General features: G+C 39.3%; 1 protein-coding gene across 1 annotated transcript; it reads right to left on the bottom strand.

The window, feature by feature from the left end:
* Positions 1-21948, bottom strand: SLC40A1 (solute carrier family 40 member 1). The gene is made up of 8 exons (XM_037043775.1): positions 21569-21948; positions 21047-21114; positions 15212-15371; positions 12679-12794; positions 11520-11646; positions 4901-5146; positions 3474-4130; positions 1-1615 (listed from the first exon to the last, which is right to left on the bottom strand). The coding sequence occupies exons 1-8, from the start codon at positions 21609-21611 to the stop codon at positions 1302-1304; spliced, it is 1731 nt and encodes a 576-aa protein (XP_036899670.1). The 5' UTR covers positions 21612-21948; the 3' UTR covers positions 1-1301.
* Between the last annotated feature and the right edge of the window lie 5749 nt (positions 21949-27697).

The following is a 27697-nucleotide window of genomic DNA, read 5'->3' as shown; positions in this document are numbered from 1 at the left end:
TGAAGATTTTAAAAATATATTTATATAGAAATATTTCACAAAGATTTTACAATGTAGCAAATCATCATGTCAAACCATGGAAGAAAAAGATTAAACATCAAAGGATTGAGAAAGTGCTCAGAGCAACATATTGCAGTCTCCATGAAAGTGCATAAACGGTTAAGGCAAAGTACCATGTTGGTACTGGCATGTTGCAAAAGGACTTGTAAAACAGTTTTTCAAAATATATACAAAAGTCTTTTTTCCCCTTACATTCTTTTCAGAGACACTGAAAAGGAAAACATTTATGAACAGTCTTGTTCTACAACTAGGTAAAAATAACTGCTGGTTACAAAACAGTAAAAGCAAAAGTGCTCTACCCCAGCGTGTTCCTAATAAATCAAGTGATTGGCAAAACAAAACCTTTCCTAGTGTGGGCTTGCTTTCTACAGTTAACCTGCCAAGTGGAAAGCTGACTCCCTCATATTCCAGGATAGAGATCATTAATGAGAGTGACGGGAGTTAAATTCAGATCTTTGCCCTTCTGTGCAACTTTTAGCTTCTGGTTTCTACGGCCAAACTATTGGCGTATTTGAAGTTATTATGCGTTCACTGTGTTATAAACCTACCCGACAGCTTTGCTTCTACCCGCAGCTTCCCCGATCGCCACTTTACAAAGTGCTGCATATACTAATACAATATTTTGCCTTATCTAATAATAAAAACATCAAGGTGCTCTCTAAAGTTATACCCTAACCCTGTTAGAGAATTCTAGAGAAATATTTTGTTCTCCCACATATATGTAAATTCCTTAAGATCGGTAGGATCAATAAGGATAACAGTGGTTACCAAACCTTAATCTTCATGCTTGGGGCAGAATTTGTTTTTATAACATAACAGAATAAAATATCAAAGAAAAATAAATTAGCTAGACTTGAACAAGAGTGTGTTTTGGGGAAAACTGACGTATCTGAATTCTAGAACAGATGATAAACATCTGCCAGAGAATAACTTAATTCATGTGCCTGACCAATCTCTTTTTATATAAAATTTTATCTACTCATGAAAAATAGGGAAAATTAGTGTTGCCATTTTAGTTTCCACATTTAAACTTTTTTCTTTTCCTATTTTTTTCATCCTTAAACATAAGGGAAATTACCCACCCAGCTGACATAGGTTTCCTAAATAGCATTTAGCCCTCAAGATACAGTTGTGGTAAAACCAGAGAGAGACACCTAGCCATTTACTGGAATTCTGAAGTACAAAATAAGCACACGTGCTCTATGTGATCTAGTAACAGGGATAAAAACAGTTAAACTGTCTTACACAACATGTGTATTAACTTGATTTTCATTTGTAACTTCTTTTTCTTCAGGACCACAGACAAAAAGCTTGCTGCCCAGAGTTTTCTGGGCAAATCGGAAATACATGATGTGGCCCATTGCCACAAAGGAGACTGAAATCAACACAAGCAAGCCGAAAGCTTCCGGATTCGGAGCCAGGATGACCATGATGAAATGCAGAAGATCAAGAAGATAGTTCATGGAGTTCTGTACACCATTTATAATGCCTCTTTCAGATTCGATTACATTTTCTTGCAGCAACTGTGTCACAGTTAAATCAAAGGACCAAAGACCTATAATAAAACATATTTTTGAGATATTTACCCTCTAAAATTTATAGCCATATATTTCAGATTTATAGGTTAAAGATCTGTGAAAAACACATTTTATTCCTATTACTTTAAAGACACCATATATATATTTATTATAGCCTTGCCTTAGAGAATTATTTTTCATTAATAAATACTGGGTTATTAGTGGCTCTAAGAAATGATTTTTACAGCCACCAGACAAAAATAAGCCTAATCAACAAACTTCTTAATTTTGTTTTTCTGTGATTATTCATATTATGAAAATAAAACTCTGAAATCAGAGACATAATTTCGCTGAATAATGATGTTATGGTCAATGACAACAGCATATACAGTGATGACCCCATAAGATTATAATAGAGCTGAAAAATTCCTATTGCCTAGCGACATCGTAGCCATGGTAACATGGTAGCCCAATATATTATGTGTTTGCGGTGATACTGGTGAGAACAAACCATAGGAACAAACCATCTGCACTAACAGATGTATACTGTATAGCACATGCAATTATGTTCAGTGCATATTATACCTGGTAATGATAATAAATGACTGTTACTGGTTTGTGCATATACTATACTATATTTTTCATCCTTATTTTAGAGTATATTCTTTCTACTTATGAAAGAAAGTTTTCTGTGAAACAGTGTGTCATTCTACGCTGGCCACAGCCTCATATATCCCCTGCTACTGCATTTCTTTATTGAATTATTTTCTTTTGTGCCTGATTTAATCTTGTGTTGTTTTGCAGAGTAACATGCCGTACAGACCTGTAGCCTGGGAACAACAGTCTGTGCTGTGTGAGGCTGTGTAAGTGCACTCTGTCATAATCACACAATGAAATGACCTAACAACGCCTTTCTCAGAACGTAGCCCCCTCCTGAAGCAGCATATGACTGTACTAGTTTTCAAGTTTAAAATAAACAGACCTATCTATTGTTATGGTTAAAGTGTAAGGAAACTTCAAACCATTACCACATTTACTGCTTGGGTTCTAAAGCCACTACAATAAAGCTGTCTTACCTGAATATTAATGTCTTTGATAAATTAATAAAGTGCTTTGTATCACAAGATAAAATATGGTTTCATTTCAAGAATGAATTCAGGAGGAGATAATTCATCAGTACTCTATTAATGATTACTTAAATTTTGCTTTGTAAGAAGTCTCCATTATGTTTCCTTCCAGAGCTATAAAATCCATTTGGCCAAGTATATAACACACATCAGCTAGGGAGGACCTTAAAGAGATTTTTTTTCCTAACTACATGTCTTAAAAAAAATTAAACAAAAAACCCTATCTTTTTGCCTTGTACCATAGAAATATTCTCTAAATTATAGTCCTATTTGTAAAGTTACAGCAGTAAAAAGACTCTAAATTATTAAATGGCAATATAATTATAATAGCTAATATCTTTTTAGAAGTTAATTAAATAACATTAAAGAGATAAATACTTAAGATATCCATTTAGAACAAAATTTTCAAGCTAATGTTTTATAAAACATTTAAAAAGTTATTTTTAATGAAAGTTAAATGAGTTATTTTTAATAAAAAGTTATTTTTATTTCATACTGTGGTGAACATGAGGCCCATACTCTAATGGAAGTTAAAAGTATATGTGTGTGTATATATATGTGTGTGTATATATATATATATATATACATGTACACAAATATAAGTTTTAAAACTATAAAATAAAAATTTCACAAGAATAGAATGGATTATACATAAGGATGAAAAGCGGATTTTGCTTAAATTAACATTCAGAGAATATTGTTGAATTCTCTGAACCCATACTGCAAAAAGAAACTTTAGTTCATTAATACACAAAAGCAGATATCTTACCGATTCTAGCAGCAATGACGCCTGCAAACAGCAGACTGACAGAGATTATGGACTCAGAGTGAAAACTCATCTCTGGGGCAACATCAGCAGAAACAGACCCGTTTGACATGTGCGTTTCAGTTGTAGAAATGACTTCAGGACTTTCTGTAGGGATATTTGTGAGTAGTGGCTCTACTTGAATGAACCTAGACTGGATATCTTTAAAAGGAGAAACAGACAAGTCTAAAGGGCTTCCAGGCGTGAACACAGAGATGACACACAAGATCAAACAGGAAAGTTGTGCAAATCCTGAGATCAGACCAGTCCGAACCAGGCCACATTTTCGCCGCAGCCAAGTAAAAGCCACAGTTCCCATTATTCCAGTTATGGCTGATGCTCCCATCAAAAAACTGAGGATGGACCCACTCAGCCCCTGAGTGTAGGCGTACCCTGTAGTGATGCAATCAAAGCCTAGGACAGTCATATACAGAAAAGCAAGACCCATGCCGGCCAGAAACACTGGCTGATTGTAATAGGAGACCCATCCATCTCGGAAGGTGCGGAAGGGCTCAGCGATCTGGGAGGCACAGCTTGGCTCTTGCTCATGTTCAAGCTCACGGATGTTAGGGTCTTTGTCATCCATTAGATGCGTTGCCTCCTGGGATTTTGGCTCAGTTTCTGTTAATAAAATACATCATTATTTAGGGGTGAAGACATGGGGAAAAAGCCAATTATTTTACTCAGTACATTTCTTCTCCCCTTTCCCTCCCCCTTGGGTACCCTTGGCTACAACAATATAACATGTATTTTCTTTAATAATCTAAGAAGTACAGCCAAGGAACAATCTCAAAGCAGCAATTACATTGAATAAACAAAATACTATCGATCTCAACTACTCACATACTCTCTTTGAAATTATACTCCCACCAAAGTAAAACTCATCAGATAAAAATACAATCATTTTCTGGGAAAAGAAAGCATCTTATTTTCTGGGGCCCTGTCAAGATTTCATTTGTCCAGAAGTCCATCATCCTCTTCTTGGGAAATATCCACCTTCACACCCTCACTTCTTTTCACTGTCTTACAAATTGCCTACACATAGCATGTAACTCCCTTTTTCACGGACTCCTAGGAATTCTGTTGTTCTCATTTTTCTTCCTATTCCTATGGTTTAACTTTTCCCAGTTTTCCCTCAGTTAATCACCCCTCTGTGTCTACTGCTCCCATCCAGGAAAGGGGTCAGAGGTCCCATTCCAACCGCTTCCTCAGAGTACTCCTTCAGACCTTCAAAACTTGGATTTTGACTCAGCTGCCAAAACAACATACTTAGCCTCATGCTGGCCTTCAGTGGTAATAAAATCTGATGTAAATTCAGCTTAGTTTGGTCTTCACCAATATTTAAGGCCTGGACATCAGAACAAAAGAGTTGATCATTGTGTTACATTTACCTTTGTGTAAATTCAGCTGTTTCAACTCAGCTTCTTCTACTTTAAGAGTAGCTTTCACAGCCAAGGCAGGGGTTTTCTGGTAAACCTTCCAGAGCAGAAAGTACTCCACACACATGGACACCAAATTCCACCCAGAAATGAAACCACAGCCAATGACTGGGGAGCCAAATGTCATAATCTGGCCAACAGCCATGGGTGCCAAGATGTTGGTTAACTGGTCGATCCTCCTGACTGTAGCGTTCATATCTACAGAGGCAGGTGAAAGAGGCAGATAAGTATGCAAATCCATCGGAGAGCCTGCCCACTTACACAATGCAAATTTAGAAACCAAGTGCATAGATTCCTTAAATGTAAATTTCTAAAGGCACTCCATGAGCAAACCATATCCATTTTCTCAGAAAATTATTTGTTGTTTGGATCAAATCATTTGAGTCAAAAATTTGCCTCAAAAATCATGATTCCCTTAGAATTGTAGAAATTGGTTTAATATCAGATTTAAAGTAAATACAATTGTGAATCTACATTCATTTTTTTCAACAGACATTTACAAAGTGACTGTTATGAGCTGGGCACCATCTAGCACTAGAAAGAAAATGAAGAGTACCCCTTTCCCTGTCTTCACTCAGTTTACATGCCCACAGGGAAAGGAAGACAATAAATCGGCCAGCATATACAAACACAGTCTGTCCGATGGTCATTAAGTAGTGTGGTGAAAAATAAAGCCGAGAGTGCTCAGGAAAAAGAGGGCATTTCAGTTTTAAATATGGCAAGGCCAGGGAGGGACTCGGTGAAAAACAAGAGAGCATTGCAGCAAAGGCATGAAGTTGTAGGAAGCAAAAGAGTGAGTCACGTAGATATCAGTGAAAAGAGAATTCCAAGGCAAGGTAAGTACAAAAGTCCTAGGGCAAGAGGCGCACGCCCAGAGTGTTAGAAACAGCAAGGAGGCCAGTAGGACTGGAGCAGAGCGAGAGGGCAGACTGGCCCAGTCAGGTAAGGCCTGTGACATGAGAGGGACATGTGTACTGAATGACTCAGGAAATGACTGGGAGTTTATGATCAGAGAGATGGCACAATCTGACATATTTTTGAAGGTTCCTTTTGGCTGCTGTGTTGAGAAAAGACTGGAGAGTGACAGGGAGAGCAGACAAGAATGGAGGCAAGGGGACAATGGGAGACAGTGGTGGCATGGGCCAGGATATAACAATAGAAATGGAGAAATTGATACTGGACATACTTTAAAGGTAAAATGTGGAAGACTTGCAAACGGATTCGATATGGTATAGGACAGAAAGAAAGGGACAGGAATGGCTCTAAATCTTTTTTCCTGAACAGCTACTGGAAGCACAGAGTTGCCACTTACTGAGAAAGAGAGAAAACTTCAGAAGCATCAGGATTGAGGCAAAAAGAACAAACATTTGGTTCAGGAGATCTTGATTCTGATAAGTCCACTGACATTCCAGAGGCCACATCAGGCAAATAGTTAAATATGAATCTGGATTCTAGGGAAAGAGTATGCACCATGTTGGAGAGTCCTCCGGTGGTTGATTTTTAATGTAATGAATCTAGATAAGATCTCCAAGAGAGCAAGTGTGGATCAAGAAGAGAAAAGTAATGGAAACTAAGTCTTGGCCATGCCACTGTTCAGAGGACTGGAAGATGAGGAGGAATTAGCCAAAGAGAAGAAAGACCAGTAGAGTATGGCGTCCTAAAAGCTAAAAGGTAACAGTGTTTCAAAGATAAGGGAGTAATCAACTGGAAAGTGCTGCTGCTAAATGAAGAAAATGAGCACTGAGAAGAAGCTCTAGACTGGTCGTACTGCGGACTTTGAAAAGAGCAGTTCTGGTAGAGAAAGGAATGGACAAGTGCTTGATTGGAGGTGGTTTAAGAGACTAATGCCAACTCCATGGAGCACCATATATGTTATATTTTGAGTAGCGTGGCCTGGTTTCACGATGTGATGTTGCCCCCTTGGCATTATAGACCAAGGCCCTGACCAGGAGAGGAGCTGGAAAGAGTGAGCACAGACGTTTCTTTTTACGAAGTTTCACTGAAAAGAACAAAGACATGGGGTAGGAGACGGGTAACGACAGGGATACTGAAGAAGAGAAAAATTCGAGCATGTGTGTTTGGTATAATGGGAATGACACAGCAGATGAGGAGGTATAGAATGTAAATGTACGGCGCAAATGGAAAAGTGGTTCTTAGGAGCACAAACAATCCTCCAGCATCAACAAGAGCACAGGCCACATACACGGCCCCAAGTACAAGGAGAAACAGTGATGTGATGTTTGGAGCACATGGCAGTCCCCCTTTTCATTTCTCTCATTTCCCAATAAAATACAGAGCAAGATTATCAGTGAAAGTGAGGACAGGGGAGGAGGTACTGAAATGTATGCAGACAAAGGAGCAGGTATGAAATAATCCTTCAGAAAAGAGGGAGAAGGAAGGGAACAGAGAAAATAATGTTATCTTCTGGCAACATGGAAGACCAACCTGAATCCAATGGTCATGAACTTTAAGTAAGAATAGTGAGCAAGTTGTGTGTTTTTCTTCAGCCATGTTCTACTGTGGAGAGGTGGGTTTAACCAGGGCCTTATAAAAGGAAAGCAACAAAAGGAGAAAAGGCCAAATGAGCTGACAATCATGTGGTCATGACAACTGACCTTGAAATTTAAGGTGGGTAAAGCAAGGGAGACAAGAGGGCTTGTAAACAGTGAAAAGGCAGTAGAATTAATGACTTGCAGGTAACAACCAGGTTGGAGGATTGTTGAGGTTGGGGTACCAGGAGGAATGAGCTGGAAAAACGGGAGGTGGCAGTTTAAGACATGGATGCTTAGGATTGAGATCATGGAAGGGGAGAATCTGGTGGTGATGACAAGGTCTGGGATATAATCACGGAAATATATAGCTAAGTCATAATGCAGGACAAGATGAATAAAGGAGACAGAGTCAAGAAAATGACCCACCATCTCATTCTCTATCTCATAAAGTAAAAATTAATGAGATAAGTCCTATCAATCATGCAGGGCACCTTAAGGAGAAAGCAATGCGTGAGTACATTAACAGAAAATTACCTTTATTCTTTCTCTAGTTCTTCCTGGTCCTAAATTACCTTCCACTTAGTCCTATTAGCGTATAATATTTACATGATAACAGAAGAACTTTGACACACCTCACCTTTCACTTGAGAGACATAGGCAGTTTTCATTGAACTTGTACATGATCATTTTTTTCATGATCATTGTTCATTAACTTCCATCTGCCCACCACCAATAATACATTTCCAACTCATATGCTAACAGGAAAATGTAAAACTGATTCAAATAACTCAACAATTTGAATCCAAAAATCAAGTACTAATGAAAACCCCAGAACAACAATAAAATTAATTTAGTTACAACGATTTGTTACTCTTTCATTATCTTAATTTTCAAGTGCTCACGAAGCTTCTTAATGCCACCCATTCCTTATCTTTTACATTATTCTTAGGACTTTAATAATGTCCATGTGTAATTTAGTGTCAGAAGACAGCTTTTATTTTCCTGAAACAGAATGGATTAAATGATTAAATTTTTAAAAGACCCAATCATTTCAAACGATGGTAACAGCCTAGAGAAGAATCAGGCCTCTGAATGTGCAAACATATTTTTTACAAATTCTATGCAAACAGACAAATGTGTGCTCATTTAAAACCAATTTAATTATTTTCAGCAGCTGTGGTACAGAACATGACATTAAATAACTACTCGTTATTATAAATGGTATATTACACCTCATAGAATAATAATTTAAAATAGCAGATTTGCTGAGCAAATAGCAGCCAGTGGGTTTGTACACTTCAAATATGAAATCAATTTTTAGTCAACAGAGTTCAAACAAAAAATTTATCTGCCACACATGATCAAGCTAACCAGCAGATGTTTCTTTAGAAAGGTGGACAAGATAAACCTCAGAGGCTATTAATAAAGAGTGATTAACAACGGAAATAGGAAAGGAAATAAAACAACAGATGGAGTAAAATGTCTGGGAAAAGGAAGTGAGTTTAAACAGGTTTGACAGGTTAAGGGTCATGCACCAGAGACTGTTTCAGTAAATACTGAATCAAGTGCCTAGACAAATTGATTAACAGATTAATTGACGGTAAATGTGAAAAACAATGACCTTTTCTGGAACTGTCTAAACTAGATGGTAAAAGCTACGAGTTAGCCTGATGCCCCTGTAATTCTTAGACTTTTTAACCTCCCACAGACATTTTCTCCTGTCTTTTACCTGCAGTGATACAAGTTCCAACTTTAAAACCTCCTTTGAAATATGGGAATGGGAGCAATTAGCATCCAGCTCACCTTCCTCTTCACCCCCTCACACATACACACAATGCTCACACAAAGCACCCACAAGACACACCAGCGCAGGCATCACCCCTCTGCTCAGGTTCTTAAGTCTTTGCTGGCAACCTCAAAAAGCACCCCAAATCATGCAAATCGTTCCTGCCTGGAGTAGGTGCCTCTGTGTACAGAGACACCTCAGAGGTACGTGGAATCCCCTCTGCCTGTACTTGTTCCTTTTCTCTTGTGTGTTTCCTTCATCCTGCTTCTTTTTGTTGCTCTTTAACTCTGCCTCAAAGCAAAAATAGCACAAAAATCCATAGCTAGACCCTTGCTGACCCTCGGAACTGAAGAAATTTTTATATCCTGTTTTGAAACATGGTTTCTAATTAACACAAGTACTGGGATTAAAACTGGGAGAAAGACAACACTCAGGTTTTCCCTTCACCAGGCTACTGACTGCGGGCTGAATGAGCACCACTTTCTGAGAGCTAACTCACAGCAGACAAGAGTTCAACAGGCAGCTGTTTTGCTTCCTTAAACTCGAGAAACTCCAGAAGTTAGAAAACAGACTAGTTGGCCGAGATACTTCCACTCTGCAGTAATGCCTAATATAGAGAAATGTAGCTGAAACATGGCTCGTTGTGTCTTCGTTGTTATTCTGGGACATCACTGCATAGTCAGAAATATCTCACTTTTATTTTATTTGTTTTGTTTTGTTTTGTTCTAGTTATTTATTTATATACTTAGGGGAAGAAATAAAGATTCTGAGTAACTCAGTTTTTATTTGGGACCTTGTCTTTTTTACAGATTATTCAGATTTCACAGAGTCAAATTGAGTTCAGAAATTCAGATAAGGGAAGGAAAATCATTTTAAAAGGTAACTTTTTCCCCAAATATATATTCCAATAGATTACATATGTGGTCTATTTTCAAAATATATCCTTTTATGCCCTTTGAATTCTAAAACATGGACATGTACTACATACGTAAATTAGTATGTTAAAAAGAGAAAGTAAACAAACAAAAAGAAACAGAAAAAAGGACAAAACCTTACAGTTCAATGTGACAAAAAGAGATATGGGGCTATTCCTGTTAGTAAATGATCACAGGAAGGAAGATCAATGAGAGTTGCCATTTAGCTCCAGAGAGATTTCGAGCTGGACAGCCTCACACGTGCCAAGTGCATCCTCTGCACACACCACCGCCTGCAGTCCCGGCGTGTCCCTCCCTGCATGTCACTCTGCAGCCACTGAGTGATGATTCAAGCAAATTCTTTTTCTTCTAGACTAGACCTTCCATAGATTTTGTTCCTCTTCTCACCATCTACTTTCTTTTTTTTTTTTCTAGAAAACCACATGGTCCAGTCAGAGTAATTTGCTAAGCTCAGCACCTAATCTTGCCTTATGCGTCCTAGAATAAGCTAGTTACGTCACTAGAAATGCTTTTCTTGTCTGTCAGGATAGTTGGGCAATGTGCTTGTGATCCCCATTGTCTCAGTGATCAGCAAAGTTGATTCAACTGATCGATCAGTAGACAGGTGTAGCCTTCCTTCTCTATCTTGTGTAATCATCAGTCCAGTTGGTGTGTCTGGACTGAATGAGGGGCAAGGAGGGAATATTGAGTGAGACGGGTTATTCTGAGCTCAACTGATACTGATGTAATAGGACACGATGCTTTGCAAGCACCCTTCAGTCTTTCTTTGGCCTCTTGTGTATATTTTCCAATGAACAAGGAAGATTATAAGCTTCTTAAATACTGTATTCTGTCCTCTATTTCTTTAGTATAGGTAACAGCAATTATATTACATCATAAATAATGTATAAAAAGTTAGAGATTATACCTCTAAAGTAGAAGGAATTAACTTGAAGAGTCTCTCCTAGAATTAAGTTGTTTTTATTTGGTTTGGAGAAAAATAATATCCATAGTATAACTTAAGTACTGGTACCAATATCCATAGTATAACCAATAAAATCCTATGTGAAAATTTCAATGTTTTAGGTATTAAGTAAACATTTAGAAACAGCTAACAGAATTTTTAAACAGCTCAACAGATATGTTCTTCCATTTGTCAGGTTTGCATAGAACTAAAAAAAGTTCACTATCTTATAAATTAACTTCATAACACTGAGGTAAATCTTTGCGCTGAGACTGAAAATGTGGTAAGTAAAAGACTGTGCTTTCAATTTATTGCCCTTAAAAAGTACCCAGAAAAAGGCTTGTAGTCTCATTTATTACTGATTAAAAGTGAATCATAACATGACCCATTTAGCTGAAAGAGAAAATCAAATCACCTGCTAATTTGCTTCTGTCTTCTCCGGCAACAACCACAATCCAGTCCCTTTGAATGGTGATTGCCGTGGCAGTACTGGCCAAATTGGCAATGTTTGCAATAGTGATGATCAAGATATAGCAGGAAGTCTAAGGAATCACGGGGAGAAGTTGAGTTAAAAACGTCAGTTTTACCCCACCCTGCCTACACTTCAATGTGCAATGCACTTGAAAATGGTCTTTGGTGGCATCCTAATCAAACTTTGATTTTAACATCATTTATAACCAACCATTTTACTTCGTACACATGAAACAATAAATCTGACTGGTCAAGTTAAAGAACAGAGTATCTTCTCAATCCATATCGTCTGTAGCACATGTAATATAAAAACTATAATAGTCCTATGCATATTTATGTGACAATTGTTATGAAGTGTTAAATAGGCATATTTTTTAATGTTTCCCCCATAGGTATCTCCTTTGGAAAAAATGAAGGGAAAGTGAGAAGACCTGTATTTAAGTGAGAGTTCTGGCTCTTTCCAGTTGTATAACAATGGGCAATCAGCTAACATTATTTTTGTCTTATTTTTTTCATCAACAAAGAAAAGAAGGAGACTGGAAGATTTCTACTGCCATATCTGACTTTGAAATTCTACAACACCAATCCAAATTCGCATAAAAACATTTAGTGACGACATCAAACCCATTACTTGCTACCATATCCCCATCTCCCTCTTTTCCAGAAAGCTACCATAAAATCAATGGGTAAGAAAACATTTAGTCCATGTTCCCCCACCACCCCAAAGCAACACCAACTTTTATTGGAAGAACACAATTATGACTGATTTATGTATCTAAACCATTTCTTATGTAGTATGAACAAATTATAATTTAATACTAATGAGCTGAAAACTAAATTATATAATAAACTCTTAGAAATGCTATTGAAAACAAATCAGAAAAAATCCAATAGGACATAATTTAAATTCAAAGAATACTTAATGAGTCCTATTATGGCAAAAATATTGCAGGGATATTAGCACAGGGATATAGACACAAAGGTCAATATTAAGCGGTCTCATTTGAAAAAAAAAGATACTACCTAGCCTCAAAGGGTTTCCATTTTCTTACCACTACCAGAAGTTCAATTTTCTGCCATCAAGAGTCACATTGAGAGCTTACCAGAACCCATCCGTGGTACATAGTCAGAAGCTCATCTTTATGCAAGAAAACCATCATCAGGATAATTCCACACAGGATGACAGACACATTCTGTATCACCAGCGAAGTCTGGGCCACTGTACAGACGGAAAGACGAAGTGCTCACTACACATTACACCAAAATGTCTCAGTGGGGCTGTTTTATCTCTACAACACTCTTCTATTACCTTAATGCATATGCAAGTTACTCCAGAAAATGAAAATAAAACATTCCTGAAGTAAACCCGGCCTCAAATATTCCCAGGACAACCCACCAGATCATACATACACCAATGCTAAAACTCGTAGACAAAATGATGACGTACCCATCACTTTTCTTCTTTGTTAATAGAAGCCATTTATAATGACCCCATTTTCATGTACTTTATCCTCACAGAATTTTGCTACCATAAGCAAACTATATTACATAGACAAGATCCACCCCTCAGCCTTTTGCTGCTTAAGCGAAAATAAGAACATAGGAAGTGGTGAAGGAGGTTAAGGAAGAGGTTATGGACTCAGTAACCTCCTACATGGAAGGCTGCATCTGGTAGGAAAGTATGGATAAATAGAAAAGACTTGGAGACATTTCTCAGGAATACAGCAGCAGTGTGCTTCTTTCAGCATACAAATGCTGTTTGTCATTGCTGACATTCTAATCTATACATTTCCTCACAGAAAATACCTACTTTCTTAGAGTGAAGCACCCAAATAGATAAAGTGCTGGAGTGAGGACAGGTAAAGACACCTTGTAGTCTTCGTCCTGCCCCTTACTAAGGGAGAAGATCTAGAACAGGATACCCAACGTCTCTTACGCCCGCGTCTATACGGTGAGAATGCCAGTACACACCTGCCTTCCTCACTTGACAGAGTCATTATGATGCTCAAATAAAATACTTATTAAAGCACTTTGAAAAACATAAAGAGTTGTGTATGTAAGGTATAATTATAGCGCTTGTCTCTAAGGACAGCGAAGCTCATTCTGGCTTGGAAGATCATATCAAAGCCTCAAGAAAAAAAACAAACTGCCTTTTGAAATCAGTTTGAAATAAAATCCCAGCATGTAACTTACTCGATGCATTCACTCATTGCACAAGGATTACATATGAACTGAACGAGCTTCTTAGCTTTCAGGACCCCACAGACCAGAGGAGGGATAGACATTCTGGGAATAGTAATTACCAGAATATAAGTAGAAAAGCAGAGGTATTAACTAAGCCTGATGGGAACAAAGAGGAAGAAATGGTTAACTCAGCCTGGAGACCTCAGAGGGTTTTCATGGAGGGTGACAAACAAGTCAGTTACATGGGACCTCAGTCGGAGACTGCCCGCCCACCACACTTCCCTCCAACTCAGCGTTCTTTCTAACCAGTGCTCAACAATCACAAGGTTAAAGATCTCTATGTATAATATTCCTATGTTCCTGCGCATAATGATGTAGATAACTAGGAATTTTTTAGGACACAAAACTTTTTTCTATATGTATTTTGGTCTATTCATTCTCAAAGCAGGAAAATGTCCACCTTGACCACTTTACTGATAGCATCAAGTCCTAGAAGTTGATAATCCAAGGGCTCTCTATGCAGGAGCAGTCACCTTACACTGAAAGAAACAAAAGAGATCTCAGTCTTTCTCCAGTATCTAGGACTAACACAGCCAGGCCTTGGCATTATCTACTGACCAACTCAGGAAACGTTTACCCTATTAGTCTCAATAATTGAATTGCCCTGGCTGGTGTAGCTCAGTGGATTGAGCTCCGGCCTGCGAACCACATGATCGCCGTTCGATTCCCAGTCAGGGCACATGCCTGGGTTGCAGGCCAGTTCCCAGCAGGGGACACACCAGAGGCAACCATACATTGATATTTCTCTCCCTATCTCCTTCCCTTCCCCTCTAAAGATAAATAAATAAAAAATATTTTAAAAAAATAATTGAATTGCCCAATTACTTTCTTTCTTTCCTATATAAAACGGAAGACTTCAGTATTAATGCTCTAGATTTAAATGTTATTACACTATTATTTCTTCTTTTCCCTTAAAAATGTTTAATTCAGCTTTCTGTGATGCACACTTCCAGACTCAGATATTCTCTCTGGAAGCTACTGTTTTCAATTCCCCTGCACACACCTCTGTGAAATACAGTCACCAGAGGGCACGTGTTAAAGCTGTCCCAGAAACCTCACACAAAAAAGACTCCAGTGTAAGCCCCAGTGAGAAAGAATGTCAGAGTCAACTTTCAATGTTTAACATGGTTCTCAGAAAAGTGCTACAGTGTTAATTATTACCATTAGAATTTGTTAATAGCCAAGATACCAAAAAAAGGTAATCTATTAGCTCAATATCCTGTCATCCTAACCTTGTGCAAGGGCCGCAGAACACTCCACGCAGAAGTGCCGCCACCCACCTCCCCACCTCTCAAGGGTGGCATGCAGACCTGCAATACGTTAGCCCCAGCATTTTCTCTGGAGCACAGGCACTGGTCCCATGAATACAAAGAGAGCTGTAACAACACTCACCTTTAAGTCTGGCATTCTTATCCACCCAGTCACCAATGATGGCTCCCAGGACCAGGACCGACCCCGCCACCACCAGCCCGTAGACTGCAGTCAAGAGGAGGCTGTTCCCATAGAGTTCCACCAGAAACACGGAGACGGCAAAGTGCCACATCCGATCTCCCTGGAATAGGAGAACAGAAAATGTTTTGCTGAAATAGTTTTAGTTTCCAGTCAATTGTATTCAGGAAGTTGCTTCCTTATCAAAAGGGCACTTTCTGGCTACATCGTAAGATTTTCAAGGTTAATTCCTCTGTGGACTGAATACTGGTCAGGCATCAAAACTGTTCATCCTGGCACAATAGAAAATATTCTTGCCCAAGGGCTAAGTAAATCTGAAAAAGCATGGTATTAATGAAATATGCATAGTCCTTTTCATTCTAGAAAACAAGCAGTGTCCAGACCCAAGGTGTTTTAAGAGAAAACTATTCTCTTGTGTGTGAGGTTTCTATCTGAGCCTGGAATTCACCTATCCCGAAGCACTTTGCTATTGAATCAGAATAAAACTACAGTATAGTTTATAAACATCAGTATGTCTTGAATTTTAAAAAATAAAAATAAAAAGCCAGTTTCCTGATTTGTAAAATATGAATGAACTATATCATCTCTAAAGCTTCTTTCACCTCTAATATTCTAAAATCTAAGCTCTATTCCACAAATTTCAAAGTCATAAATCAGCAGGGCAATCAGAAAGATAAAAGTAACAGGGCAGATTCTAGCACTGCATAAATGAAGATACCAGAAATAAACACATAAACAATAGCCATTTTTATGTTTTAATACAGATGAGTTTTGAAAGGGAGTGGTAAGCTATTTATTTCTTCATTCCATAGTATAAAGGGAATTTAGGAATTCACTACTGCAAAAGGTGGAATGGCAAACTTTTAAATGATGTGCAAGAAATCTAGAACGGACCTTATTATGAGATTTTTGGATCCTTTCCTAACTAACAGGTTAACATAAAACAGGACAACAATGTTCTGTCCCTGGAAATCACTACAGGAAACTAAATTTCCAGGCTAGATTCCTTATGTATTTGACCCTACATGGAAGTACTTACAATCCCAGTTTCTTCCAAAGTCTATTAACATCTTTCTGATAAATCTAATATGTCAGGAGCAAAGTATTATCCTAGTATATCAGATGAGTTTGAATATTTATAAAGCCACATCTATAATCTTATGCATTTAAAACTTAAAGTGATGCACATGCACACTAGCAATGGTTTATAATAAATTTTATGTATACCAATATTTTTCAAGGGGGGGGTGGGCTGTGATTTTACCCTCCAGGGATCACCTGGCAATGTATGGGGCTGTTTTGGGTTGTCACAGCTGAGGGGAGAGGGTACCACTTGCATCTACAATGCACAGGACAGTCCCCCACAACAAAGAATTACTCAGCTGGAGATGTCAACAGTGCCAAGGTAAAGAAACCCTGGTGTAGATTAGGAACATAACTCAGAGTCACAATTCAAAACTGACATAAGACTAGGGCCATACAGGGTGGGGTGGATATAGTCAAGTAAACACGAAAACAAACGAACACTGGAAGCACCACATTGCTTTTCAACTCAGTTCAAAAACTGAGTCTCACTTTGATGGTCTGGAATGTGAGCTCTAGAACCTTCTGCACTCTCAACCCTTAGCACAGCTCATGGCCTGGAGTAGATGCATAACAAGTAGCTGTGGAATTAACAAAAGAGTAGATATGCAGTGGATCCCAGTTGTGAACGAGTAAATATAGAACAGGAGGCAAAAACATAGACTGATTCATCAACTATACTGTTCTAATACATTAGATTTGTTCTGCAAATGTTCATGAAGTTTGAGAATTAATCTGTACCATGATTAATATTTGTGAGAGAGCTATTTTTTAAAGTTTGCTTTGATAATAAGAAATTTTTCCACTTCAGTAGGAATTGAATTTCAAATATAATTGTACTAAATAATTAAAAATGTATGATATACCCCAACAGTTTGAAAACAATTAAAAACAAGTTTATATATTAAGATAAAGATGTTAATAAGAATAGCAAATTAAACCGTTCTCCTAATCTTTATTATGAGGAGCAAATTCAGATTTGATTAGAATAAAACAGGACGGGAAGAGAGGAGGTACAGTTACACCTCGGTATTCACTTCAAAACTCTCATCCAACCCTGTACTTGTCCATTTTGATGAGGAAAAAAAATGTTTCAGGCTCAGTGCTTGCTCAGGAGTTGTCACACTTGCTAGAACTTATATATGAGTCATGACACTGCCCCAAAAAATGCTTCACCATTTGGTACTCATCAGTTCTGGCACTCGTCACAAGTTCCAGAACAAATGAACGATGAGGACCAAGGTAGCACTGTACTTAATTCTAGTCTCCATTCCTCTGAATAGCTCCCAAGGAAACAACTAAAACACATGAATGCCCGACCCCCAATGACAGGTTGCTGTGAATTTCCTCTTTCTTAACCTCAAGAGTAAGAAATATTATTCATTGTTATTGCTTCTTTCTTTTTTTGTTTTTTTTTTTTACTCCTATCTTTTTCCCACAGGAATTAGTTTTACATTCTTCTAGCAGGATTGTCCAACTTTTTGTCATCTCTGGGCCACACTGGAAGAAGAAGGGTTGACTTAGGCGACACATTAAATACATTGTGACATAATCACAAAAAAGTCTCATAATGTTTTAAGTAAATTTGTGAGTTTGTGTTGGGCGGCATTCACAGCCATCCTAGGCTGCACATCGCCCGCGGGCCGCAAGTTGGACACCCCTACTCTAGAGCATCAAAACAAGGGCTATTAAATGAAAATGTTCTCTGTTACATAGCCCTGTGTGGCGTTCCTTGACAGAGGGGAATAAAATTGCTCTAGTTACTTCAATCTCCAAAGGATTTTGGTTTTAAGAAGTGACAGATTATATGCTCACAAAGCCCAAAGTCAGGTAAACTCTGAATAAATACTGACCAAGTGCGATTGCCAGCCCACCCACTCTTCCTTTACGTCCACGTCCTGCCCTCCCATAAGCTGTCACCATACTCTGATGATTTGCTTACACGTCCATCTACACCAGGGGACTAAGAGCTGAAGACCAACTGAGTATCTATCTGTAAATGAATAATCACAGTCATCAATCTACTTAATTGTTATTGAAAGGCTACTAGGAAGGCATTAGAAACTCAGCAATACACAAAAACCAAGGTTCATGCTTTCATGCAGCTTGATCTCAGTGAGCAAAAACCAAAAATAAATCTAGAAAAGCTCAAGCAGAGTAACATGTTATGAGAAAAAAAATGAAGTAGGATGGGGTTGGAAGGCAGCCTTTTGCATGAGACAGCGACAGAGACCACAATGAGCAAGGACCTGAAGGAAATGAGGGCTGGAGTTATGCAGACATCTGGGACATAAACAGAGACAATTCATGGGATAATGACATGAGATATAAGCACCTAGCTACCCTTTTCACTGCCCTACACTATTAGTTATCTTTTCGTTATTAGATATATTTCAAAGCTCTTATTAAACTATAAGTTCCTTGACAGAACCAAATTATTACAGTACTTTGTATTCTGATGGTATAGAGTAAAAAGTATTACCCCATTGGCAGATAGAAACCAAGTCAGAAATAAAAAGCATTCAACCCCACTCAAATGTAACTTTATATAACCTCCTATTCTAATACCTCTATGTTCAGCATATAGGAAAACCGTGCTTTGGCAGAGTTGCAGGGGAACAGAGAGATAGATGTATAAACATAAACACATTTTCTTGTAATAAAATCAGAATGTCAAACAGGATGCAAAACTCAAGAGGTAGAATTATTTAGAGTTAGAAAGCACTCCCCTTTTGCACTCCTTTGTGCTGAAAAGAAGTAAAAATCCTCTGAACCTTATATGATTGTAGTTGTTTGTTTGTTTTTAAATACAATTTTCCCCACAAGAACTCCCTTTGCTCAACTTACTTGTAAGACTGTGGTAAGGTAAGCATATCTCACTTTGCTGTGGGACTTTTTATTAACATGAAAAACAAAATCCTCCTGGAATAACCACAGTTCCATTGTTTTAGCAAATCTGACCTCCCAACCTATTAACAAAAGGTCACATAAACCCTTAACTTGTCAGTATTGGAAGTGAGACATTGTTGCCTTAATATTTAGGTCCAGGCCACAGGAGAAGAATTTCACATCCTGTCTTCATCACTTGTTATTGTTTTTTTCCAATACTTAATACTTACTGAATTAAAATGGAAAAACTGATTTAGATTAATTGANACTTACTTGTAAGACTGTGGTAAGGTAAGCATATCTCACTTTGCTGTGGGACTTTTTATTAACATGACAAACAAAATCCTCCTGGAATAACCACAGTTCCATTGTTTTAGCAAATCTGACCTCCCAACCTATTAACAAAAGGTCACATAAACCCTTAACTTGTCAGTATTTGGAAGTGAGACATTGTTGCCTTAATATTTAGGTCCAGGCCACAGGAGAAGAATTTCACATCCTGTCTTCATCACTTGTTATTGTTTTTTTCCAATACTTAATACTTACTGAATTAAAATGGAAAAACTGATTTAGATTAATTGAGGGTAGTTTCACTAGATTTCTACTTAGAATCATCGGCTATGGAAATGAAAGAAATTCACACCAAGTCCACTTTGTTTACACGCAGTCGTCCCTGTTTAAGCCTCTGGGAAGACAGGAAGGAGCCCGTCCTCCTAAAAAGGCCATCTTTGAATTGCTGTTTCTTAAGGAGCTGATAACCTAGCTTAATAATTTCCCAAGGGCATGGGTAGAGATTTCCTCATACAATAATGCACATTCATGTCTTAAGGATGATCCAATATAAGTCTCCAATTTAAAGAGAAAACAACATTCACAAAATTTACTCTCAAAATTCTTTCTCCCTACTTGTGGTTATTTTTATTTAAATTTTATAGAATAAAATTGAATAGAATATACTCAACTTTATGCCTTTAAACAATATGAATAATTATTTAATTGTGAAGAGTCTAATCACCATTAATTAAATATATACCCAACATCCTTTTGGGATTCTTCTCTCTTATTCATTTATTTATTTATTTATTTATTTTGGCGGGTGGCAGGGGGAGTTGATGAAAGAAACCAGGCCCACAGAAACATTGGGACGCTTCCAAGACCACATAGGAAGTCAGAGGAAAAATTATGAGTCAGTTGATAAGTCTCATTAGGTGGTAATTTCAAGATGGCCTGAGAGCCCCACACACATCCACCTCTAATGTAACATTCTTAAAGACCAGACTTTTCACCACATGGATATTTGCATCAGGATCAATTTCATTTGAATTAATCTTAGAAATCTATTTTTGGCTTAAGTCAGTCACTCCACTATTCTGTATTTTCATAGTGCAGTATGCTGAAACTTGCAAATTTAACAAAAGAAGAAAATAGTAACATCTTAGAATGTGAAAGAATAGACGGTATATGAGACGCCCATCCACTGTTAACAGATATCACCATTTACTAAGCTGAGTAATACAAAATGCAATTTACAAACAATGCAAATATTACTGTCCTAGTTAATGCTGTCTTTGGATATTTGTCAATCTATATAAAGTGTTACGACCTGATAATTAAATAACATTTACTAATACCTATGGAGCAATACTCTTGTTGAAAAAAATTTTTTTCATTAAAGCAGGTGTTTGGATAATTTACTTCTTTAGCTGCGTGACAAAACTGGAAGATGTCTAAATCAACTGGCCCAAGTAAAAGGAAACAAGACATTGTGAAAGAATGTTGAAAGAATTACTGTATACACCCACTTACCCAAGTAGATAAGAAGTGTCCAACGTAGAGAAGGAATTTTGCCGAGGTCAGGTAGTTTGTTAAGGATCCTGGAAAAACACGGGCAGAAGATCAAAAGCATAGTTTTGTCACTGGAGTGAGAAGAGGCTGGAAAGTGTATGCATTTAATAGGACTGTTAAACACAATTATTAAAAACTATTTTGTGGGGCAAACCATGTACATTTTATCAAGTCAACATTCACTTCAATTTAGCTGACCAATAACTGCCTAACTTCAAATACAGTGAAGAAAGCTGTATGTCAGCATTCTTTAAATCCATTTTTTAAACAAACAAACAAGGCAATCCAAACTGTTCAGTCACTCCGTGCAAGCCCCTCTTCCCATACCTTGAAATTCATTTCTTCCTCAACCTTCACCAAAATATGAGTTAAACGAACTACATAGCACTCACAGCTCAGTTGCATTCTCTTCCAAAACCCGCCTGAAGACGCCGGTCCCCAGCACCCAGCCGTGTTGCCACCACCTGAGCTGGGTCAACTCACCACAGCATCCTCCCTGGCGGTGTTGCTCTCTCCCCTTGGTCATGACACCAGGTGCTCCCCGCTGCCTCCTCGGCTGCTTCTGCTGCTCTGGATGAGGTGCTTGTTAGCAGGAGTGCAAGGAACTGAAAAAAGCACCACTAAAAATACAACAGCCTTGTGCAAAAAGACCCCAACAACTACTGCGGCAAATTAACAAAAGAAAAACGGCCCGGGGATATCCTTTTGGTCTTCTTTCCAAACTTAGCTAACACTGTAGCTGAAGTCGGAAAGGCAAAGCCTTATGGTAGCAGGTGAGAGAGACTCTCAACAGGCCCTGGGAGACCTGTCGGTGCCCCTGTGCGCCACCGCCACCACCGCCGAGGGCCGGCCCAGCACTTTATACCGACCCGGGGCGGAGCTCCCTCCCACCGCGGCCCGGGCGCCCCTCCCCTTCAGGGCCTCCCGGGCGTCCCTGCGGCGCGCGGCCCGCCCGCCGACCCCAGTGCGGTGCCGCCTCCACGCCCTTCTCCGGGGTTGTTGCCCGCCGGCGATTCCAGCGCCCCACTGGCTACAAACAGCGTGCGAACTCCGCTGCCCGCGTGTCCCCGCGCTCCGAGGAGCCGGAGAGGGGGGATCTGGAAGCACGAGGGGCGGCTGGTGCTTGGGCCTGGCGAGGGCGCCGGGCGGGGGCTGGGCGCAGAGCCCCGCGCTTCGCACCCACCACCTGGCGGCTCCGGGCAGTGGGAGGCCTCCGGACGCCCACTGAGCTTGGGGTATCCATTTTTTAAACAAAAAATATTTTTAATACAGGTGTATAAAGTAACATTATCCGTGTCACACGGGCCGCTTTCCTGGCCTTCCCATTCTAGCCCGCCTGAGGCAGAGAATGTCTTTTCTTCCCAGGACTGTGTACAGGGCTTCACTGGAAGAACCAGAATCAAAGGGCAGGAAGCGCCACAAAGATCAGAGTCTAGCTCCGTTCAGAGGATTAAACGTTGGCTTGGAAAGGACAAGAGTCCAACAGCGAGTTAGAGACCCACCCCAGCCCAGAACTCGGGTCTTCAAACGCTTCTTGGCGATGCTGCCGGGAGGAAGCAGCCCAGGCATTTCCCTTCCCCATCCTNTTCCCAGGACTGCGTACAGGGTTTCCCTGGAAGAACCAGAATCAAAGGGCAGGAAGCGCCACAAAGATCAGAGTCTAGCTCCGTTCAGAGGATTAAACGTTGGCTTGGAAAGGACAAGAGTCCAACAGCGAGTTAGAGACCCACCCCAGCCCAGAACTCGGGTCTTCAAACGCTTCTTGGCGATGCTGCCGGGAGGAAGCAGCCCAGGCATTTCCCTTCCCCATCCTCCGTCTCCCCCGGCGCCCGCGCGCCCCACCCCCACCTGCGCGTCTGTTCCCCGCGTCCCCTCCAAATGCCACAGGGTCTGACGGATAGTTAGTGACCAGGAATACCGGTTATCCCAGTCGGGCCCCTGGGTCAGTCCCTGTCCAGATAAAGCCCTTCAGCGCGGCCTCCCCAAAGGGCAGGTGAATGATTCTAAAGAACACCAGACTTAAACCTTCCAGTGGCTTTTTCACCCTCCATCCCCCACCGCCCCCGCCTTGTCCCAAGCCCCTGGGGCATACCAGCCCCTATTGCCGACCCCTATTAGCTTACCTTTCTCAAACTCCCCAAACTCCAGGAATGGACCCTACGCATTGAAACTACAAACAGATTCCAGCCAGTGAGCACAGGCCGGACGGACACCCAGTAGAGAAGACAGACGCGCTTGAATATATGCTCAGTATCAGAACTTTCAATCAGGAGCCCACAGGTCGACGGGCGGGGTGCCGCTGGATTCAGTTGGGATGTGGTCTGGAGGACAGAGATAGGGGCTTTACAGTTTAGCTACTACTCTTAACTGCTTTTTTTCCTTTTCAAACCCTCTTTCCCCACTTTTCCTCAACAATTCCAAGTCCTTTCTCTTCACTCCTAGAGGATTTGGGTCTGTCTTTTCAAGTTGGGAGAATAGGGTCATGGTATCCGCATGTCCTTCAGAAGGAAACCAAGACAGGCTCCTTCGAGGGACCTGCAGAAGGAGGAAACTGATGAATTAAGAGACCTTCCACGTGTGGGATGTCTCTTACTGGGGATGAATTTTGATCCTCAAGCAGAGCCCAAAGGATAATGATGTTTGCACATTTGCCGCAGAAGTGTCACTCACCAACAAGGACTTCGAGTGCTGTGCGTCAGTTTTTCCAGGCTGTGAAGGGAGTGTTGTGCTGTGGCCAACTTCTAGGCGCCTTAAAGAAGGCTCAGTTGGTTGTTAAAAAAAAAAATTACTTCTGGACAGCACTGCCTGAGAGGTGTTTGTGGGAATAGTAGCTAAGTGAATGTATTCCTCAAAATGTGATCTGGAGATTGTTTTCCATTGTCACCGAGGTGTTCCCAGAAACCAAAACTAAGAGAATGGTGAAAAGAACAGACAGGAGACCATACTGAATCATGTAGAAAAGATACTTTGGAAAGAAAACAAGCAAAATCCATGACATCAAAAGCAGTGAGGTGTCTGAATGTTGGCAGGGGAATTCTAAGTCTTTATTAATGGGAACAGTCAAGATATATTAATAGGGGCTCATGAAATAAGAAAGGAATTGAAAATGAGAATGGAATAAAAATCCTCAAAATACGTGCAAAATGACAGTAATCTCCTGGCCTTGACATCTCGATGATGAAGCACTACTTAAATCACAAGACCCTCCCGGCTATTCCTTCCTCTAGAAATCATTTGACTGGTTGAAAATTAAGATTCCTTTCAAAACTCTCGTGTTTTTTTTCCCAGAAGTCAGAAAACACAACTTGCCTGTTAATGTAATCAAAACTAAGAAAGCCATGCAAGTTTTAAATCCATTTACAAAAAAAACAGATACCCTAAAAACAGTTTTCCAGTTCATTTTCAAAGTTATTAAGTTTGTGGCTAGACCAACTAACTTTTAAAATTCCAACCAGAATAAAATATATATTCTAATTTAAAATTGGTAAGTGCATGTGCTTGGCAAATAAAAAAGGGTTTTCTTATTTTATTTTGAAGTTGCCTTTTTCACTTACCGATCAGGCATCTGCCTTAGATGAGGTGCTCCCAAGGACAAATGCAGAATAAAGAATAGTCACCACTACACTGCTCTAAATAAAAGTTATGGTGCTCTCATCAACTATTATAGGAAGGGCCTTGATCCAGGACAGAGCTTCTGCTGCATGTGAAACATTTTGACTTGACTTAGGTACTATAAAGCCACATTGTCATCCATGTTGTCTCTCTCAATGTTATGGCATATTTCAAGCATGATTTGACATTTCTATTACCTGTGACATCGAATTTATATTACAGACACTAACTGAAAAATAAGTATTCTCTCCAGTTTCCATTTGGTTTGAATATTTCAAATAGATTTGACCATGCAGTGTCTCATAAATGCTGAATCTGATTTTTGTTCTCTCTCTCTCTCTCTCTGTCTCTCTCTCTCTCTCTCTCTCACACACACACACACACACACACACAGAGAGAGAGAGAGAGAGAGAGATACCCTCAGTAGTCTACAGTTTCTAGTTGGGAAATTAAGTACAGAGTTTAGAAAATTTTTACAGAAATATATTCCCATGGCAAATCCATAGAGACAGAAAGCATAGTAGTAGTTGTCATTGAGTAGAGTAGAAAATGGGTAATAACTACCTGATGGGTACAGGGCTTCTTCGGGGTACTGAATATGTTCTGGAACTGAATAGTGTCAATGGTTGCACAACATCATAAATGTACTCAAAGTCACTGAAATACATACTTTGAAATAGTTAAAATGGTGAATTTTATGTTATGTAAAGTTTACCCCAATTTTTCTCTATGGAAAGTTTGCCTTTTTTGGTAATAGTGTTCACTGGAATAAACGTAGGCCAAATATGGTCATAGGAGATTTTAATCACAAGAAAGAATCTGGAAATAGAAAAAGAGATATCTTGCCCATCAGACTCAATGGAACTAGAAAACCATGAAACCGAAACTGAATTAACTGTCTGGTTTTCTCCCTGTATAGCCAGAAAATACACACAAATTCCATTTAATAAATGTTTTGGTATCTCAACTTTTGCCATAGGTAGTTTCTTTTCCTGTCTCACCTAACTCTCTCATGTTACAGCACAAAGTCCATTTTCTTATATTTTGTCCTCAGTAACACAGAAGACAGATGCTTACCATTGTCCTGACATTCCCTTCACATTCTCAAGAGCTTGTGTGGCCCTGCCCAGGCTATGTAAACAAGGACAGATTTCTTAGACATTCAGTCATTTTAATTGGTGTTCCTAGAACCCTTCTTAATTGTACTATTTGTTTGCAAGCCCCTCATAGAAGACAGCACAAGGGCCTCACTTACCTGAGCAAAATGGTCCTGAGTTGTAGGCTCTTACATCCCCCGTCTTCTATCTCGGTCACTGCGCACTACACACCTGTTTTAAAACAGCACCTTGAAGCTGATTCCCCCTAAGCTGGACATATACTTAGGCATGCAATTTACATTCTGGGCTCTCAGCAAACATCTCAGAGTTTTTTGATGTTCTCTGTGGGACACAGTCCATGTGTCCAGTGCGAGAGTCCCTGTTTCCCAGCTCCTTTCCAACCCCAGCCTCTTTGTGGTGTGATCATTGTGCCTGCTCTTCTGTTTATTTTTTATGTGAGTAAAGAATACTTCCATGCTGCTGATTTGTTCCCTTTGAGTCTCATAAAATGCCTAATTGTAATAGCATGTCAGTTATGAGTGCAGCATAGTAAAAGATAATGGTGTCTCACAGCGACAATATTCTGATTAGACGGTATGTCTCATCTTCGGTTCTTGAATTTTTGGTCATACAGACTGGTAGTGTAATTAGGAAGACCCTAAAATAGTAAAGAAGACTCTTATCATGAGTCCTGGACTCAGCCTTCCTCTCTGATGCAATTATAAAATATTGACTAGAGTGATTATTTTAACATTTAAGAATAGTTAAAAATACAATATGAAGGCCCCTCCCTAGGATGTGTCAGAAAAGGTTTACTGTGCTGTTATCTGAGCCACATGTGCAACAAAGGACCACCTATTTGGAGTACTAGTCAAATGGCAGATACTAGGCCAAGTGCTTATCAGATATTACCTCATTTTATCTTTACAACACCCCTATAATATAATGCTGTTATTATTCATATTGTACACATAAAGAAATTGAGACTGGAAGAGGTTAAATAAGTCACCCAAAGTTACTTAGCTGGAGATGGAGGAGCTAGGATTCAAGCCTAGATTTGTTTGACTGCAAAGCCCTTGCTCTTTCTGATCTGACATTCTGCTTCTCACCACCTAATAAGCTTGGGACAACACATATGCTTCGAATAAGCATAAATAGGGCGTTTTCTTCCTCTTGGCTCCCTTATACATGACTTGGCACTAGCCGGGGACTTAGAACTAAGTGTGGACGGTGGAGGCCAATGTAAGTCTGAGAGAGGAGGTGGAATGGCGGTACTCCCACCCCTTTAGTGTGGTGGGGACCACCTAATTCCAGGAGCAGTTGGAGAACATGTGGTGCCCACTGCCCACGTCCAACTGGTAGCATCACACCACTTTCAGAGCCCCGTGGAGCTGCAACATGGGTAAAATAACATTAAGTAGATTAGTAAAAGTTTGAAATGTTTAGGTATGAAAAGGGGAGGCTAGGTCAAAATAAAACATTTGAGGCTTTGGGAGAGTATTGTTAGACTGTTTACAGCTGAAGATTTAAATTGGTATTACAAGCTTGGGCTTCATAAAAGTTTTCCTATTTCAGAAATAGTCTAAAGGGATTTCTTCTTGGCACTGTAAAGGGGAAATCAGATAACTTTAAAAGGAGGCATAATCAGTATAAATTTTGTATGATTAAGGAAGTTATTTTTAAGCTATTTATAAAGCTACATTGATACAAAGTTGTTATTAGGTATAGAACATTGGGATTTTTCTATGATGCCAGAGGAAATGTATTTTTGAGAATAATTTTTCATATTAAAAATATTTTACCTAGAAGAATAGTAATATTTGCATAGTTAGTTCTCCTCGGTCTACGGTGTGCTTTGATTTTTTTTTACTGCTCTAATAACTATAGTCACACATCAAAAACT

The sequence above is a fragment of the Sturnira hondurensis genome, unplaced genomic scaffold, assembly GCF_014824575.4.
Source record: "Sturnira hondurensis isolate 20B ecotype Veracruz unplaced genomic scaffold, ASM1482457v3 Scaffold0004136, whole genome shotgun sequence".
In the NCBI taxonomy this organism is placed as follows: domain Eukaryota; kingdom Metazoa; phylum Chordata; class Mammalia; order Chiroptera; family Phyllostomidae; genus Sturnira; species Sturnira hondurensis.
Note: the sequence above shows the minus strand (reverse complement) of the source record. Positions and strands in the feature narration are given on the sequence as shown.